This window comes from Trichosurus vulpecula, chromosome 2 (assembly GCF_011100635.1).
Source record: "Trichosurus vulpecula isolate mTriVul1 chromosome 2, mTriVul1.pri, whole genome shotgun sequence".
Lineage (NCBI taxonomy): Eukaryota > Metazoa > Chordata > Mammalia > Diprotodontia > Phalangeridae > Trichosurus > Trichosurus vulpecula.
In genome coordinates, this window is record NC_050574.1 from 16,234,113 (window position 1) to 16,251,477 (window position 17,365).

Here is a 17,365-nt window from a genome sequence, read left to right on the forward strand (position 1 = left end):
AGCTGCCCTTCTACGGACTCCGGGGGGCAGGGACCGCGAGGCGCTCGCTGATTGGCCGGCTGAGGAGGGCGCGCGGCCAGCGGAGGCGGGGGGGGGGGTAGGGGGTGGCGGCGGGACTGGGGGGAGGGTAAAGGGGCCGTGCCCCTGGGGGCGGGGCCGGGGCCGGGAGGAACTGAACGTGGCGGAGCCGCCGGGCGGGGCGACCCACTTCTCGGCGACCCAGACCATGGCAGCGGTGGGCCTGGGGCAGGTGGGTTTGGGGGGGGCGCGCGGGCAGCGCGGGTGGCTGGCGGGGTGGAAAAGTGGGGCCGGAGAGGGGGCACTTCCGGACAGCACATCCGGCCGGCGGGGGCCGCGGGAGCGTGCCGGGGGGCCTGCTCCCCTGGAAGCCCAGCCGTGACGAGGAGCTCATTACCTCTCAGCCTTGGGCACCTTTTCCGGGCCCCCGGCCCAGGCTGGCCTGCTACTCCATCCGCTCCTTCTCCACGTGCGGAAGGTCCTCCTCCCCCTCCCTTCTCTCCCACCTGTCGCCATCCCGGCCTTGCCGCGGGCCAGGAGGGGCTGCAGACCCCGGATCCCTATGGGGGGGGCAGCAGGGGGTCCCCGGGGCGCCCAGCAGGGCGGGGCAGCAGAAGGTCCCCGAGGCACCCAGCGGGGGGAGGCAGCGGGGGAGACAGCAGAGGGTTCCCCGGGGCGCCCAGCCCTGCATGAGCCGGGTCCTGGGGGCCGAGCCGGCTCTGCCCCATCCCCCTTCCAGCCCCTTCCGCCCTTTCACGTCTCACACCCGGTAATTCCAGACCAAGCTCCATCGTTCCTGCGTCCCGTTGAAGGCATCCTCGCCCCCCTCTGCCCCTTCCCCATTCTCGTTCCTCCTCCTTGTCCTGTCCCCTAGGCTGGGGTCCGAGGCTCCATGCCGGTCAGCCCGGCCAGAGGGCCTTCGTTTTAGCCATCAACGCCCTCCCTGCCCTGCCACGCCCAGGAGATCGGGTCTCCTGTCCCCCACCCTCTGCGGGCTCGAGCCTCCTTCCTAAAGACCCTGGGCCTTCTGGGCAAAGGTGGGCCCTCAGAGCGGCCCCCCAACCTGCGGAGCTGCTCGGGCCCCCGAGGCTTGTCCAGGCTGTTCCGGTCAGCCCTTCCTAGTTGAGCTCCAAGTCCCTCAGTCCAGGAATGGTCCCACCTGGGGCAGGAATTGAACCTCACCTGGTTCAGGTCCCGGAGCGAACAGGTGCATCCAGTCTGGTCCTCCTTTCAGCCCCAATGTTCCCTGCCACCTCTTTTCCTCAGCCTTCTCCCCTCCTAGTCTCCCCTTCCCCACTCCTAGTCTCCCATGTTCCGGGTCTCCAGCCCCCTCAGGGTGTGCCCTGGGCCCCTCCCAACCTCCCCACAGCTGTTCCTAGATCACCTTCCCCACTCCACCCCACCCTTGGACTGGCTCTCTCTCAGTTTGGCATTGCCTGAGGACAGAGATATGCCTGGTGATGGGAAGAGCCTTCCAGGCCTGGCGGGAGCCCAAGGACAGTGTGAACAGTGGGCAGGCAGGACTCCTTTCTTACCCTTCCTTCACCTCTTAGGTTGGCCTTGGGCAGAGTTGGCCTCTTCCTGGCCTTGCTCCATCCTCTTTGTGCCTGAGTGGGTGCTCACCTTGCCCTTTCTCTCCTTCTGTCTCGCCCCCACCTTCCCTCCCTTTTCCTCCTCCCTCCTGCCAGCACTTCCAACCCCACCCCAGTTCCCCTACAATCCTCCCATCCTCCATTCTTCCCCATACTTTGTCCATGCCACTCCTAAGGATCTCCCCACTCCCACTCCCAAATCTGCATCCTCTTTCTCAGCTGCTCACTCTAAACTGGGTTGGCTAAGCTGGGCCCCTGGCGTGAGATTGCTGAGTCTCCTGGGGGAAGTTTCTCTCCCATATCTCTTGGTGCCAGTCTCCTCCCGCAGCCTGGATCTGATACCCAGCCCCCACTTTCTCTCCCCAAGTTCTCCCCGGCAGTCTATCCCTCATCCCCTTAGGGCCACCATCTCTCTCCCTTCCTTTCGCCCTGTCTCACTGTGACTCACCAGCTCTCTCCTTACTCTCTCCCATGTTCTCCTCCCCACTTTCCTATGTCTTCTTTCTTTGACTGGAGGATTTAGACCCAGAAGGGACCCTAGAGGCCTTCTAGGCCAATCTCCTCCTTTCAAAAAGAGGAAGGAGCTGAGCCCAAAGGGCAGAAATTGGTCCCAGACTCCATGGACTTAGTGGGAGCCCTGGGTTTTGAACCTAGGACAATGGTACCTGGCAGGCATACAGTAAGTGCTAAAAAAAAAATGCTAGTTGCAGGGTTACTGACCCACGTCCAGGGCTTCCCTCCCTTTGCCTCTGTGCACGGTGGTCCCTAGTGTCTGCGCCATTGTCTCACTCCAATAAAGACAAGGGCAGGCTGGTGGTCTCTACTTCTTTATCTGGTACTGTGCGGTCCCAGCGTGTTGGGCTCAGGGGCTCAGATGCAGACTCCCTCCAAGGTCCCAGAGCCAGAAGCAGGGCCTGAGAGTGGCTTCGGGGCCCCATTGGGCCCCCTGGTAGCTGTGCACGGGAGCCCCACTCTGGGCATCGGAGAAGGCTAGGAGACCAGCCTCCACCTCCAGATACACAGCCAGACGCTGGGGCTGTTGCCGGATAGCCAGGGTCACTTCGGGGGTCCACAGCTGGCCTCGACTAAGCTGCAGGGCCCAGAGCCCCTTGTTGGGCTGGGGCCTGGGGTTTCCCTCACAGGCCACACCCACGGCCCAACCCCCTGACCGGCTCACATCCACTTCCCAGTAGTGAGAACCATCACACCAGGCTTTGTCGCCCAGGATGCAGGGGCAGAGGTCAGCCTGCTGGGCACTGGCCCGGGGCCCCAGCCTCACTGTCCTCCCACCTTCTGATACTTCTAGGCCTGGAGCGGCTGAGTTGGTGTCGAAGCGCACCGGGGGGTCATCTCGTTCCAGTTCCCCTGACAGTCGGTCCCGGAAGACCCGGGCTGCCTCCTTTAGCACAGCCTGAGCCCGGCCTGCCCCTCCCAGGCCCTCCCCAGGGATCACCCTGGCCCCTAGGGTCTTGCCAGCCTCAGCCTCCAGCTTTCGAAGTCCCTCTTGGACACTGCTGTCGCCTAGCAGGCGGGCACTGGGCAGGTGGAGCCAAGCCGAGGCCTCCAGGAGCAGGCGGTCCAGGCGCTGGGCATTGGCTGAGAGTTGGGCTCCCCGGGCTCGGCGGGCAGCCTGGGCTTGCTGCTCAGAGGCTGCCAGTGAGCTCAACAGGTCCTGCTCAGCCCTGCTCAAGAAGTGGCGCAGACCCTCAAACTCATCCCCCAGACGCTGGCGCCGGATGGCAGCCTCTTCACCCAAGTGGGCCACTTGGCGCTCCTGCCGGGCCCCTGCATCCTCCAGGGCCTCCCTCTGGGCACGCAGCCTGCCCAGAACCCCTCTAAGCCGGGCCCGGGTAGCTCGGCCCTCCTCAGCCAGCACCACCAGGTCATGGCCTTGGTGGGCTCTCTCGTGTTGGCAGGCGGCGCACAGAGTAGCCCCATCCCGACGACAGAAGAGCCACAGGTCCTCTCCCGGGTGCTGGGGGCAGGGGCTCTGGGGCAGGCTCATCCCCGGCCTTGGCTCAGCCCACTGGCTGCTGTCTGCTGGGCTGCTCCTGGCCCCTGTGGCCTGGCCCGTGCCTTCCTCTTCTCGGGGACCCTTCCCTGCCCTGATGTTAGGAGTCCCCTCAGCCTTTTTCTCGGGAACCTTCTCCATCTCATTCCCTGGGGACTCCTGCCTGGTGGCTGCCTCAGGGGGCTGCCTCATTCCATGGGCCCGATCATCTCTGAGCTGCCTTTCTGTCCTGCTGTCCTGGCCCTCCTCACTGTGTGACATACTCTTCTGGGGCCCATACGGAGTTTCCACCAGCCCCTCCATCTCCCTGTTCAGAGGCTCCTCTGCCTTGTTCCCCACACTTCTCTCTGGCTCCCTGTCCTCTGTGTCTTTAGCCACCTTGGGGAGTCTCTCCATCTGGGTCTCACCGTCCTGGGCTTCCTGGGATTTATCCTCTGGGGCCTTTGGCATCTCCTCATTCTGGCTCCCTTTGGCCTCTTCCTCAGCCAGAGACATTGCCAGCTCCTCCTCAGGCTCCCTGGCCTCCTGGCTTTTGCCCATGCTGGTTCTCGGGCCTGGCACCCCATCTTCACCCACATGAGGCCGCAGGCGCTTGGCGGCCATGGCCACATTGGCCAGCTGGCAGTTGGGCCGCAGCTTGCGTTTGGGCGAGCGGGCCCGGCACTGGGGGCAGGGGAAGCGCCGGCCCATCTCGTCCCAGCAGCGAGTGATACAGGTGCGGCAGAAATTGTGGCCACAGTCGATGGTGACTGGCTCGTGCAGGTAGTCCAAGCACACGGCACACGTCACCTCCTCCTGCAGTAGGCGCACAGGGTCCGAGGTGGCCATAGCTGGGGTGGCACTTGGGGCTGCTGCCCCCTCCACCCCCCACCTAGGGCCCCTGCCCTCTCTTGCTCTGCCTCTGGCTCCCACTTCCTGACAGCCAGCCATTGGGGGGCCATTGTGAGGTCACCCCTGGTAGGGAGGGGTTTCTAGGGAACCTCGCTGGACCCCGGAGCCTCAGAAGGAAGCCAAGGCCTGGAAGGACAGGACTGGCCTTCATCTTGCCTCCCCTAGGAAAGCAGGGGCCAAGGACTTCCCACAGTCCAGCCCCCAGGGCAGCTGGCTGCCTGCTGACCCTGGGGGCTGATGGGAGGGGCCATTTCCTCCACAGTGGCATTTTCTTCCTCCTCCCAGAATGGACTCCAGGTTGGCTCTTGGAAGGTTCTATTGGGGTGGGGGTCTGTCAGCTCCTTGGGCCTAATCCCTGGAGCCCTGCCAGACCCTGCCCCTCCTTCTTGCCTCCTTCTACTTCCTCTGTGGACCAGTCGTGAGCATGGGGCCAGGGTCCCCAAATCGATTAGTGTCAGGGGCCCAGATACCAGAGATCCTTGGGCCTGGGTGGGGCTGTGAAGGTAGAAGCTTGGGGCCTAGAAACCTGAGTTCCGGGGTTTCATAGGCAAGGTGTGGGTGCCTGAGGGTTTGAGGAGTGTGATTCTGGGAGCCCTAATACACTGGGGACCCTACAGGAATGGGTGCTGGGTGTCGTCAGCCGATGGAGGGGAAGCCCTGGGGTCCCAGGAGGGATAGAGGTACCTCCAGGGTCCCAGTAGGGGTAGGGGCTCCCCCCGATGCCCCCAAAATGTCCCTAAGTCCTCTTGGGCCCCCCAGGAGGCTAGCACTTACCAGGCTCCGTCCCCTGCTCTGCCACCTTCTGGGGCCTCTAGCATTCTGAGCTCATCACAAGGGTCCAGGGCAAGGTCCCCGGGGGAGGAGTCTGGGACTAACTTCTGATCCCAGGGGAGGGCCTAGCTCACTGTTTTGGCCAGCTGGAGGCCCAGCAGCTCACCAGACATGGGCCAGGCCCCCTCTGGTCCCCAGTTTCTTTCTCTAAAATGGGAGGGTTAGGCTGGGGGACATCTTGGCCCTTGGCATTCACCCCTCTTCTTGGCCTTCATGCCTTTTTCATGGGGAGGCCATTTGTAGAAGTTGGGGTTTCCCTGGACTAAACAGTCGATAGAGGAAGGCCTGGGGTTTGAATCCCACTTGGGAAACTCAAACTGTTTGAGGCAGGGCCCCTTCCCCCCCAGAGCCTCAGTTTCCCTGTCTGTCAGTACAGTAAGGGTTGTTACCCCTGGGGGTGGCTCATTTGGTTTCCTACAACATAAGCTGTTGTCTTTGTTTTATTAGATCTTGATTAGAAAACTGCATCCAGTGCCTCCAGTGCTCTGGGCCTCTCAGAGATGCTTGGCCAGCAGCTTCAAGGTGAGGAGCCCCATGGGAGACACTGGGCACTGAGCTCCCTGGGGTGAGTGGGGCCCACAAGTCAGGAAATCTGGAGCTGGGGTCGGGGGGAATGGGGCTGGAAGTTAGGAGATTGGAGAACCGGGCAGGGGATGGGGGTTTGCTGGAACTAAGAAAGCCAGGGTCCCAGAGCTGGTGGTCTAGAGACCTGAGACCCTGAGGGTTTTAGGAGGACGGATACCTGAGTCCTGTGCTGGATGCCTTTAATTCTACAATTCCCAGAGGCCTCTGCAGCCATCAGGGGCTAGCTGTTGCCTCGTGGTCATGGATGCTCAGCCCAGAGACCTGTGAGAAGGGCCTGGGCTGAAGGGCCAAGCCAAGGGCATATAGCTGGGTCCTGGGGCCCCAGGCCTCAGATTTGCAGGTGGAGCTATGCCATACACTGAAGAAGAAGCCAAACCGTAAGGACCACCTGATCTTTGGGAAGCACTTCACAGACCACATGCTGACCGTGGAGTGGTGTAGTGAGGAGGGCTGGAACGTGCCATGCATCCATCCCTTCCGACACCTCAGGCTACACCCAGCCTGCTCTGCCCTTCACTATGCCCTCCAAGTAAGACCCTGGGCCCTGTCCCACACCCATCAGCAGGTGGCCTCTGTCAGCAGGCAGCCTCTGCTTTCTCTTGCCTCTTAATCTGCCCTTCTATCTTTCTCTCTTTTAGTCCCTCCTTCCCTCCCTCTGTCTACATGTGTCTCTGTGTCCCTTTCTCTTTCTCTGTCTCTGTATGTGTGTCTCTCCATCCCTTCCTCTGTCTCTCTGTGTCTCGATTCCTCTCTCTCTCTTTCTGGATGTCTCTATATATGTCTCAGTGTCTCTGTCTCTCTTTCTGTGTCTCTGTGTGTCTGTCTGTATCTCTCTGTGTCCCTGTATTTCTCTGTCTTTCTCCGTCTATCCCTCTTTCTCTTTCCCTGTTTGTCTTTCTCTGTCTGTGTGTCTCTTGTCTCTATCTCTGTCTCTGTCTCTCCACTGCTGGCCTTGCTCTGTCTCTCAGTGCAGTGGTATCTACCACCACTCTGTGGTGACAGGTCTCCTGAGGACAAAGTGACATGGAGCCACAAAACCAGAAAGTCAGTAACATTAAAATTCCTTGGGCTGGGGGTAGGGAGCTGGAATCTGCCTGAGGCCATCCATCTGCCCTGGGCAGGAAGCCACCTGTAAACAAGTCACAAACCAACCCTCTCTAGTGTCCAGTTGGGGCCTAGGAAGCAGGTGGGTCATTTGTCAGCGTCACCAGCAGGCTTGGCTTGCCTGTGCATGCCCCACTGAAACCTTGAAGGACTGAGAATCCCATGTCCAGCGAGGATAGAGGCAAGTGTCACCTGCATTCCTCTCCCTGCCCCAGCCCAGCGACTGCTTTCTCAGATCAAAGTGCAGGCCAGCCTCCCTCATATCAGAAGGGTGAGGAGACTCAAGGAAGATCTCTTGGCTCTGTGGGTTTTTCTGAGGAAAATGGAAGGGCCGCTTTGTTGGGAAAGCCAAGGAGGCCTGTGGAGGAAGAGGACAGGAGGTCAGAGGTGGGAAGGCAAGAGGACCACTGAGTTCATGGTGCTCCAAAAGGAAAGCGGCGTTACTGAACATGACCTCGGACTTTCTGGGTGCTCTCCAGGGAGGCTCTGTCCAGCCCGATGTGGGGCAAGGAGGGTTGCCTCCCTGCCCAGAGACACAGTTGGTAATAATGATGAAGAAGTCCACTGCCCTCCTGGGACAGGTGCCCAGCACATGGTTAGAGAACTTCTCCCTGCCCTCCAAGACTTGTGAAAACTACTCATGGTGGCAGAGAGCAGGAGCGATGGGAAGCATTGGAGTCCAAGGCCATATGTTTGGAGCCGGAAGGTCCCTCAGGGTGCGGCTGAGCGAGGATTGGGCAGGATGGGGAGAATGGAAGTGTTTGCAGTCAGCTATGGAAGGATGTGGCCTAAGAGTCCCAGAAGCAGCCCAGGGCTGGCCAAGGCAGGGTGGTGGGAAAGTCTTGACTCATCTCACGGGTAAGGGGAGAAGAAAGGGCCAGGAGAAGTGCTTTACTGGGGTTGATTCTTACCTGGGAGGAACCATCTGCTGCAGGCAGAACCAGGGTGACCTCATGCAGAAGTGACTGACCACCTCATCTTGGAAAACGGATAGAGAAGCAGAAGAAATCCAGGAAAGGTCAGTTGGATGCCTTAGAGCTTAGTGGAAATTGAGAAAAAAACTAGGTGGGGTCTCCAAGGCCTCTACACCTCTAGACAGGAAAGGGGGCTGGGTCCAAAGAGGTATGCAATGTAGGTATTACAGGGTACTCCTCCAAGATTTGGAAATTAGAGGAAGCCAGGCCAGGTGGTGGAAGGTAACCAAAAGGGAGCTTTTAAAGGCCCGTGAATGAAAAGAGAGGGTCCAAGAGGTAGGATAATGGTAACTTTGAGGTGGCCTACTCAGCTCCTCTTGCTTTGGGCTGGCTTTTCTTTGAAGACTTAGACTGGGGAAGACAGATCAGAAAGGATTTTGATGACTGAAATGCAAAATACAGAAGGGGGTGATTAGCATCCTTGATGAGTTCAAGTTGGAGGTTCATGAGTTAGTGCGAGAAGGGCTTTTACAAATGAAGATCGAGGCCCAGATCGGTTAGGTGATTCAACGAAGGTCACACAGGTAATAAGTGGACCAACATCCTTTGATTGCAAGTCCGTTTTTCTGCTGCCAAGGCACCTAGTCCAGATGAACTATGTCTTTGTGCAGAGGGGATTACCGAGCAAGATTGTGGAGAACAGGAGAGAGGGACCCCAGGACTGGAGTAGGGCACAGGTCTTGATTTTTCTAAGAAGACACCTAATAGCACCTGTGGCTTATAGGGCAAGAACATAGTATTGAAGGCACGGTTAGTGAAAATTTAGAAAAGGAAGCAGTGATCTGGAGAACTTATATAGACCACCATGAAGGGATCTGATCAGCCTATGCTTAAGCTCCTGTGATGTTGGGTCCATTAAGGGGTGCAGAGCTTCCAGGACTAGAGTGGTGATGATCTCACAGTGCCCCACCCTATCAGGCCTCATCCAGAGTGTTGTACTCAGTTCAAAGAGATAAATTTAAGCTGGCTAGAAGCTTAAATGCTTTGGCACATAATGAGAAGACCGCATTCATTGGATAAGACCTTGGCATTGGGAAAGATGGAAGGCAAAAGAAGAAGGGGACGGCAGAGAAGGAAAAGGGGATGGCAGAGAACGAGATGGAGAGAGAGTGCAATGGATGTAGCAGGCATGAACTGGGGCAGACGTTGGGAGATGGTGGAGGATGGAAGAGTCTGATGAGACCAAGCAACAACTAAAGAAAGGCTAGGAGCCTCATGATGGTAGTTGTCTGTGTGTGACAGAACGTGGAGAGTCCCCTCCTCCTTAGAACAAGGACTAAATGGAGTGATGAGGCCAGCTGGGCATCATCGAAGTGGATAGAGCCCTGAGCCTGGAGTCAGGAAGACCTGAGTTCAAATCCAGCCTTGGATGTTCACTAGCTGTGTGACCCTGGCCTAGTCACCTAAGCACTATTTGCCTCAGTTTCTTCAATCTTAGCACCTACCCTGCAGGTATTGAAGGATCAAAGGTACCTGGCACTTATTCCCTCCCCTCCAGGGATGCTTTAGTCAGGACACTGCTGAGGTTCCCAGCACACTGCCTCTCTCCGCCCATCTTGTGTGAGTCCTTTGTTATTGCTGGTCCTGTATCACCCCTGCCCCTCCCTCCTTCTTTCCACTCGCTCTCCCTCCATCCCCCCTCTCTCCTCTCCTCTCCTCTCTTCTCTCTCTCTCCTCTCTCTCTCCTCTCTTCTCCTCTCCTTTCCTCTCCTCTCTCCCTCTCTCCCCCTCCCTCTCCCCCTTTAGCTCTGACCCGGGCCATGTGTTTCCCCTATAGCTCTTTGAAGGCATGAAGGCTTTCCGAGGCAAGGACCAGAGAGTGCGCCTCTTCCGCCCTTGGCTCAACATGGACCGCATGCTCCGCTCTTCCTTGCGACTCTGCCTCCCAGTGAGAGCGAGCCCCATGGGAGGGGGCAGTGGGAGGGGCCAGAGAAGGCCAAGGTCCCCTTCCCCCACTTCTGAGGCCATGGACCATCCTTTTCCCTTTCTGGGCCTCAGTTTCCCCTCTGTAAAATGAGTGGGGATTGAGCCAGATGTTCTGAGGGTCTCCTTAGGCTCCCGTCCTGGGTGTTGTCTCTCCTCCAGAGCTTTAACAAGCTGGAACTTTTGGAATGTATCCGACGCCTTATAGAGATCGATGAGGAGTGGGTGCCCAGCGGCGATGAAAGGAAGGCCAGCCTCTACATCCGGCCCACCTTAATAGGCAACGAGGTGCCCCCTGAGGGCAGGGAGGGCAGGCAGGTCCCCAAGAGAAGAGGGAGGGGCTGGGTCCCTGAGAGGGAAAGGAGCTGGGAGAACAGAGGTTTCTGTCTCTATGGAGAGGGCAGGGGAAGGGCTGCTCAGAAGAGCCCAGCCTGGAGTGCAGCATGACCCCAACTGCCTGGGGCCTCCTGGGACTTGGGGGAGAATGGGGAGGCCAGAGCCTGGGCCTCTTGGGACTTGGGGGAGAATGGGGAGGCCAGAGCCTGGGCCTCTTGGGACTTGGGGGAGAATGGGGAGGCCAGAGCCTGGGCCTCCTGGGACTTGGGGGAGAATGGGGAGGCCAGAGCCTGGGCACCTGGCTTTCTGACAGTCCCCCATTCCTCAGTCATGTCTGGGAGTCCACCCGTCCACAAGAGCCCTGCTGTACGTCATCCTGAGTCCTGTAGGCAGTTATTTCTCTGGGGACTCCTTAACGCCCATCTCGCTGTTGGCTGACCCCCGCTTTGTCCGGTCTTGGGTCGGAGGGGTTGGTGACTGCAAGCTTGGAGGGTGAGCAGAATGACCCCAACCTCTGACCTTTGCCCTCAGCCCTGACTTGTTTCAGCTTCAGCCTTCAATCCTCTCCCCTCTATGGGTCTGGGTCACAGTTGGTCTTGTCAAATGAGAACAGGGTGTTCTTAGAGCTGGGAGATTCTTTACCAGCTCAGCTCTGCTGAGTGTGGGACGGTTTGGGGAAAGGATGCACATGGAAGGAGCCTGGTCCCCACCTGGGCCAGGTGTGATGGAGGCTGGGGGGAAATGTCCCAGAGCTGGATCCAAGAGGGATGGTATTAAGGGGACTGTGGGAGTCCGCTGGGGCTGGGGCCCATCAGGGGCCCTTCCTGGGGAGAGGGATGGCAAGCCTCTGAATGTGGCCGTTGAGCCTGATTCCCTACTGTGGTAGGAATTATGGGCCCACAGTGTTCGTGCAGCGCATTGCTAACCAACAGAATTGTGAGCAAGTCTTGTGGCTTTATGGTCCAGACCACTACCTCACTGAGATAGGGACCATGAACATCTTCATCTTTTGGACCCACAAAGATGGTGGTGAGTTGGGGCCCAGCAACTCCCTGGCCCCAGCACTGCTGCCTCCATAGACCCCACCTGTGTTCCAGGACTCAGCTCAGGGCCCCCAGAGGGAAAAGGGCCTTGAGACCATGTCCTAGGAGGCCTGGGTGAAGGCTCTAGGAAAGATGGGAGGCTGCAGAGGACAAGACAGGAGAGCTCTGGTCAAGTAGAGAGAGGGCCCCAGAGGGAGGGCAGTGCCAGCAGTGGCCAAGAGGACACCAGGGTTAGATTTTGGGGAAGGCTTCCTTTCCCTGCCCCACCCCCAACTCCATACATTTATTATTATTTTATTTTTGTTATATTTTAAGTTCTGAACTGTCTCCCTCCTTTCTTCCCCACCCTGAGGGGAAAGCTTTCTAAGAAGAAATTGCCCTGTAGTAGACAGAGCTGCCTCCCAGGATGCCTGGAGGCAGTGGCTGCTGTGGGGCCAGCTAGTGGCTGCTGAACTCCCCTCTAGCTCAGAAGCCCTCGGGGATCCTGGGGTTGTGTTTGAGGGGAGTCTGATTGTCTCTGCCCCCGTTCCAGTGCTGGAGCTAGTGACCCCCCCACTGGATGGCACCATTCTCCCGGGGGTGGTTCGGCGGAGCCTGCTGGACCTGGCCCAGATGTGGGTGAGTGGGATGGGGTCCAGGCCAGCCCTTTTGGGTGGGGCCTGGCCTTGGGTGCCCATTGCTTTCCATGTCTCCCTCTCTGTCCCTCTCTCTGCTGTGTGCATGTGCCCTTCTCTGTGCTCTCCCTGAGTGTCTCTGGGAGCCCCAGTGTAGGCTTGGGCTATCTCTCTGTGTGTCTCTCCAGGTTGGTCTTTATCTCTGAGTCTCTATCTCAGTAAATCTCTCTGTCTCATTCCCTTGTCTCATCTCTCTCTGTCTCTCTGCCTGTCACTCAGCATCTCTGTCTCTCTGGTCTCTCTTTTCTCTCTCTGTCTCTCTGGTCCCTCATCTCTCTCTTCCTCTCTACCTGTCTCTCCAAGACTCTGTCTCTCTGATCTCTCTCTGTCTCTCAGCCTGTCACTCAGAATCTCTGTCTCTCTGGTCTCTCTTGTCTCTCTCTGTCTCTCCGGTCTCACCTCCCAGCCAGGGCTGACATGGCATGTTCTGCACAGGGGGAGTTCCGAGTGTCAGAGCGCCATGTGTGCATGTCGGAGCTGCTGCTGGCCCTCCGGGAGGGGCGTGTGCAGGAGATCTTTGGCTCGGGCACAGCATGCCAGGTGTGCCCAGTGCACCGCATCCTGTACCAGGGTGAGGTAAGCAGGGCATCAGAGCCCAGCCTGGGGGGCAGCCAGGCCCTGCACGGAGACCCTCAGTGCAGGGTTTGGGGCACAGGCTGGCTTCCTTGGCTCTTCTCAGCCCAGCTTCCTCTGTTCTTCAGCACCTTCACATTCCCACCATGGAGAACGGGCCTAAACTCACCCTGCGGTTCCAGAAGACACTGTGTGAAATCCAGGTAGGTGCTGGTGGCAGTGGGGTGGGCCACCGGCAGCCTCTCCCCTTTGGCTCCAGTGCTTTCTGGGAGCTCTGACCAGCTGCCTACTTCTGCCTCCCCTTTCCCCCAGTATGGAGATGGCTACCAGGAGTGGATGCTACCCGTGTGACTGAGACCGGCTCAGGCTCCGCCCACCCTCTCCACTGCCCTCCTCCCTCCAGATCTCTGAACACTTAATCCCTTGCCCTTTTGCCCCGCCCCACCCCCAGCCAAAGATTCTTGGTGCAATATAGTTCTCCTGGCAGGTGGTTTGGGATGCCTGGGTCCCTGCCGCCCCCAAGCTAAGCTACACTCCCAAAGCCATATGGGCCAGGATTCAGGCATCCAGGGCTCTGTTCCCCCAGCCCTCAGGGAATGCCACACTCCGTTCCTTGCCAGCTTCAGAGGGCAGCAACTAGGAGCCTGGATGATGTCAGAAGAGGACCCCTCCTCTGATTCCCCAGCCCCCTAAGCCTGTCTGTGGCTGCCGTTAATTTTTTCTCTGCATTTTCCAAATAAAAAGCCAAAGGATACAATGAAATCTTGTCTTGGGCCCTGAGCAACCCCATCTCCATCAGGGTCCCAGGTGTCCCCTCCCTTAGACCCAGTCTGGACCTCCAAGAAACTGACTACAGGCTGCATTTCTAAGGCCTTGGGGCGGTGAGCGCTTGGGACCCTTCAGACTCTGGCCTCCCCCCCACACCTCAACCCCCACTTGCTCCCACTGGCCACCCCAAAAGATGCCTCCACGCCATTTGCCACTGGTACTTTGATGCTTTATTGCTCAGATGTAGAGCTAGAAAAGAGACATAAATAAGAGTTGAGGTGCCCAGCCCTCAGAATAAATAGTAGCCAGGGCCTGCCTGAGCGAGGTGGAGTGGGGGCTGGCTGGGCTCAGGAGGAGTAGCTGGGACTGCGGCCCTGCACGCCCCCCACCATGCTCAGTGGGTCGGCTGAGCCCACATCGGGGGGCTCGGGGCCCTGTGCCCAGGGAGGCTCGGGGCCAGGCAGCTGGTCACCAGGAAGTGGCAGGAATCGAGAAGGGCCAGCCTGGCCCGGGGAGGCCTGGGGGGACAGACGAAGGGTCCGCCCATGAGCCTCTGATTCATACACATTATAGCCATCCCCCAGCAGATGTTCCCGAAAGTTACAGGCAGAAGGGTCGTAGTGTACCTATGGGGGCAAGAAGGCAGCGTAGGGTCAGTCAGAGGAAGTGCCCGCTGTGTGCTAGTCATCAGAGCCTTCCCAGCACCCCCTGCATAGGACATTTGGTGTGGGGGAGACTCGGACTGAAATGGCATGAACCAGAGGGCAGGAACATGGGGACTGAGGCTGCTGAGGACCTGGGAAGGGGGAGGATGATGGGCACTGAAGAGCACAGCCACAGCGAGGTGGGACCCTGTCTGCCCTCTGTCCTCTCTGAGTCAGTCACACCTCCACTGGCCCAGTCTGACTTCAGGACTTCCAACCATTTCACATGATGCCTCAACATTCTCTCTGGTCTCCCTGGCCCACTTTCCTTGGGTGTGAGGCTCCATCTGCAGCCTCAGGCCTGGAATGCACTCAGTCGCTCCCCTCTGTCTCTTAAAATCCCTAACGTCCTTCAAAGACCAGCTTGGGCATTCCCCCAAGCCCCCTAGAAATCCCTGGGGATCTTTTCGGGATCCCTAGAAAGGCAACTCCTTAAATTTGGGAGCGGCGGTCTCGCTTTGTCTGCATTCCCAATGCTTGCACCGTGCCAGGCACATAGTAGGTGCTTAAGAAAAGTTTGTTGAAGTTAGAAAGAGGTGGCTTTAAAGAGGGGATTGGGAGTGAGATGGGAGAGGGAGGAGAGAGGCTGGGTTAGAGACCAAGTTGGGGCAGGGCAGGCTCTGGCCTGTGGTCCTCACCGCTCCATACAGCTCCCCATTGGGCCTCATACACAGAAACCGAGAGCTCTGGACGGCAAGGATTCGGATGACGCCAGGCTTCACCGCCTTCAACTCCAGAAGACCTAGGGGGAGGGAATAGTCAGGGGCCCTGCCCAGCAACATCTACTGGCTCCCAGGCTGGCAAGCCCAGCAGATGGCCTCAACCTCCATAGCCTCTTCCCATACTCACTATTGGGGCTCCTCTCGGCTGTGGCTCGAACTGCCCCGTCAGGCCCCATCTCCACATGGGCCTCAGTGTCCTGGCCGTCATCTGTGTACAGGTGTCGGAGCCGGACCTGGCCCCCAAACAGGAGCATGGGGCTGGAATCGGGGATGGGGTAGCCCCAGCCTCTATAGGCCAGGAGCAAGGACAGCAGAGGAGCCAGGCATCCTGGGGCTCTCTTTCTTGGGCCCATCGTTCAAGCAGTCAAGAGGCTGGAGAAAGGGATGGACAGGCCCCTGGGACCAGGCAGAAGGGGTTTCTGTGGGCCCAGATGCTCAACTGCCTGGCAGTCTTGGTCCTCAGGGCTTGGGCTCCTTGCCTGCTACTGTGTCCTGTGTACCACGGGGAGGATGGGGGTCTGGGGAGGCAGGGGTCCAGAAGGTCTAATTTTTCTGGTGCTCCTGAGTCAAAGCTGGGTCTAGTTCCTCCTCTTCCTCTCTCTGGATTTCCTGTGGCTGCTCTGGGTGCTCCCCAGGGGCTTATACCTGTCTCCAGGCCCCTCCGCCCACCTCTGGTCACCTGCTCTCTTCATGAAATATGACCCACTTGGCTGGCAGCGGCAATTCCACCGTGGCGAAGTCACCACCCCACATGGATGATGCAACCTGGGGTGGTGGGGAAGAGTGGGAATGGTTTGTGAGCTTGGGTGCCTGTAACCTGAGACGATTGGGGGGTGCAGACACCTGAGTCCCTTGGAGACTGGAGGTCCTGACATCTGGGTCCTAAGAATGGGACTTCGAGATCCTGAAGTCCCAGAATACATGAGAAAGTGAGGGTAGAATCACAAGGTGTCTGAAGAAGGGCCCAGACACAGAGGTCCATGAGAAGTTTGGGGAGGCCCAAGAAATCCAGGGTGAGATGTCTGGGGCTGGAATAAGCTGGGGGCCCAAATATCTGAATCTGAGAAAGCAGAGGCTTATATTCAAAGGTCCTTCAAAAGATGGGGGCCTGGATACTGGCATCCCCAAGAAGAAGGGGTCTGGACCCCTGGGTTCCTGAGAAGTTAGGAGCCTGTTCACTTGTGTCCATGAAAAGGTAGGGGCCCACATACCTGGATCCTCAGGAAGGTCGAGGCCTGGATACCTGGGAAGGTGGGAACCCAGATGTTTGGGAGGAGCTGGCCCTGGGGGTCCAGGGAGCTGAGCCTAGGTTCCTTGGTGTGCACTTGAGTCCCTCCAGGACACCTGTTGGCTAGGGGCAGGAGGGAGGAGGGGGGACAATGTAAGTTAGAGCTGGTGGAGCCCATTCATGGGGAAAGGAAGGGTAGGGTGCTAGGGAAGGTCTCCCTGGCTCAGGGTCCAGAGCCCCAAGCCTCGGTCCCTGCTGGCCATGCCCAGACATGGGCGGGGGCACACAGACGAGTCATGGGAGGCCTTCCTGGCCTCCTGATGCAATAGCCACATTTCTTTCAGCAGGGATTTTTCCTGAGAGCAAAATCCCCAGCCTGACCTTGACTTTAGGGTTCTGGGCAGGGTCAGGGCTAGGGCCTGGGAGCAAGAGGAGGCAGGTGAGGACATTTGGGACTCACTAAGCTAGGGATAGGCCTGGGGAGGCTGAGGGGAGTCAGGGTCTTCTTCAACCTCGATATCCCTTTGAGGGTTTGGTGGGGAGGGGAAAGGTTGGAAATTCAGACTAGTAAGTGACCAGACCCCCGAGTCCTTTAGAAACTGAAGGGATGAGGGTGTGGGTCCTAGGCCCTTGGATTGCTGGGGAATGATAGATGGGGCATGGGTCCCTGGGTCCCTGTGGAATGGGGTCTGGAACCTAGGTCCCCAAGGAGCTAGGACTGCAGTACTACAGATGAAATCCACGTCCCCAAAGAAATCTGAAGGAAAGGGCTCCTGAGGCATTTGAGGCGTAGCAAGTGTGAAGCCTGGACACCTGGGTCCCCAAGAAATGAAGGATGAGATGGCAGATGCCTGGGGAGGGGCAACCTGGGTCTTTGAGGACCTAAGAGATGGAGCCTAGACACCTCAAGTTCAGTTTCTGACTAATGGGGAACTAGAAAATGGGTCCTGGGACACCGAGACTTGGATCCATGTGGACCTGATAAAGAAAACCACATTTCCCAGGGGCAATGGGCTCTTAATGTTTTTCGGTCCTGTACCCTTCTCAGAAAAATAGCTAAGCACAAATGTCACATGTATAGATTAACTTAACAAACGACCTGTGTGTATTGTGTCCTTAATGGAACATCCACAGAAACAATTTTTAGAAGGAGTTTAAAAAGAAAGAATATTTGAAGGTAGAGTCAACAGAGAACCCCTAGAATCAACCAGAGACCCAAACTTTAAAAATATATGTTGTTTGTTGGAGGGGATATGGGAAAACAGGGACACTAATACATGGTTGGCAGAGTTGTGAATTGATCCAACCACTCTGGAGAACAATTCAGCACTATGCCCAACGGGCTGTAAAAAACCCTTTGATCCAGCAATACCGCTGCTAGGTCTGTA

At 58.0% G+C, this 17,365-nt stretch overlaps 2 protein-coding genes across 4 annotated transcripts; one reads left to right on the forward strand and one right to left on the reverse strand.

Annotated features, from left to right (window-relative positions):
• Nucleotides 1–119: 119 nt before the first annotated feature.
• Nucleotides 120–13,317, forward strand: BCAT2 (branched chain amino acid transaminase 2). Of its 3 annotated transcripts, none has more exons than XM_036745960.1 (11): nt 120–250; nt 5,791–5,865; nt 6,254–6,457; nt 9,784–9,894; nt 10,092–10,217; nt 10,594–10,757; nt 11,152–11,294; nt 11,841–11,926; nt 12,418–12,558; nt 12,684–12,758; nt 12,868–13,317. In XM_036745960.1, exons 1-11 carry the CDS (start codon nt 227–229, stop codon nt 12,904–12,906), a joined length of 1,188 nt encoding a protein of 395 aa, XP_036601855.1. In that variant the 5' UTR covers nt 120–226; the 3' UTR covers nt 12,907–13,317. The 3 variants fall into 3 exon arrangements, with proteins under 3 accessions (XP_036601855.1, XP_036601854.1, XP_036601856.1); XM_036745959.1 differs by lacking the exon at nt 120–250 and adding an exon at nt 2,917–3,570; XM_036745961.1 differs by lacking the exon at nt 120–250 and adding an exon at nt 3,528–4,824.
• Nucleotides 13,318–13,530: 213 nt separating this feature from the next.
• FGF21 (fibroblast growth factor 21) lies at nt 13,531–16,014 on the reverse strand. The gene is made up of 4 exons (XM_036746061.1): nt 15,961–16,014; nt 14,877–15,514; nt 14,666–14,769; nt 13,531–13,949 (listed from the first exon to the last, which is right to left on the reverse strand). The coding sequence occupies exons 2-4, from the start codon at nt 15,100–15,102 to the stop codon at nt 13,671–13,673; spliced, it is 609 nt and encodes a 202-aa protein (XP_036601956.1). The 5' UTR covers nt 15,103–15,514; nt 15,961–16,014; the 3' UTR covers nt 13,531–13,670.
• Between the last annotated feature and the right edge of the window lie 1,351 nt (nt 16,015–17,365).

What these genes read in the sequence shown, in the direction of transcription:
- BCAT2 (XM_036745959.1), top strand. Translation starts at nt 3,496, where the DNA reads ATGGCCTTGGTGGGCTCTCTCGTGTTGGCAGGCGGCGCACAGAGTAGC. An exon ending in CCACCTTAATAGGCAACGAG is followed by an intron (nt 10,218 to 10,593) that starts GTGCCCCCTGAG and finishes CCCATTCCTCAG; the next exon opens with TCATGTCTGGGAGTCCACCC. An exon ending in AGACACTGTGTGAAATCCAG is followed by an intron (nt 12,759 to 12,867) that starts GTAGGTGCTGGT and finishes CCTTTCCCCCAG; the next exon opens with TATGGAGATGGCTACCAGGA.
- FGF21 (XM_036746061.1), bottom strand. Translation starts at nt 15,102, where the DNA reads ATGGGCCCAAGAAAGAGAGCCCCAGGATGCCTGGCTCCTCTGCTGTCC. An exon ending in AGCCGAGAGGAGCCCCAATA is followed by an intron (nt 14,770 to 14,876) that starts GTGAGTATGGGA and finishes CCCTCCCCCTAG; the next exon opens with GTCTTCTGGAGTTGAAGGCG. An exon ending in ATGGGGAGCTGTATGGAGCG is followed by an intron (nt 13,950 to 14,665) that starts GTGAGGACCACA and finishes TTGCCCCCATAG; the next exon opens with GTACACTACGACCCTTCTGC.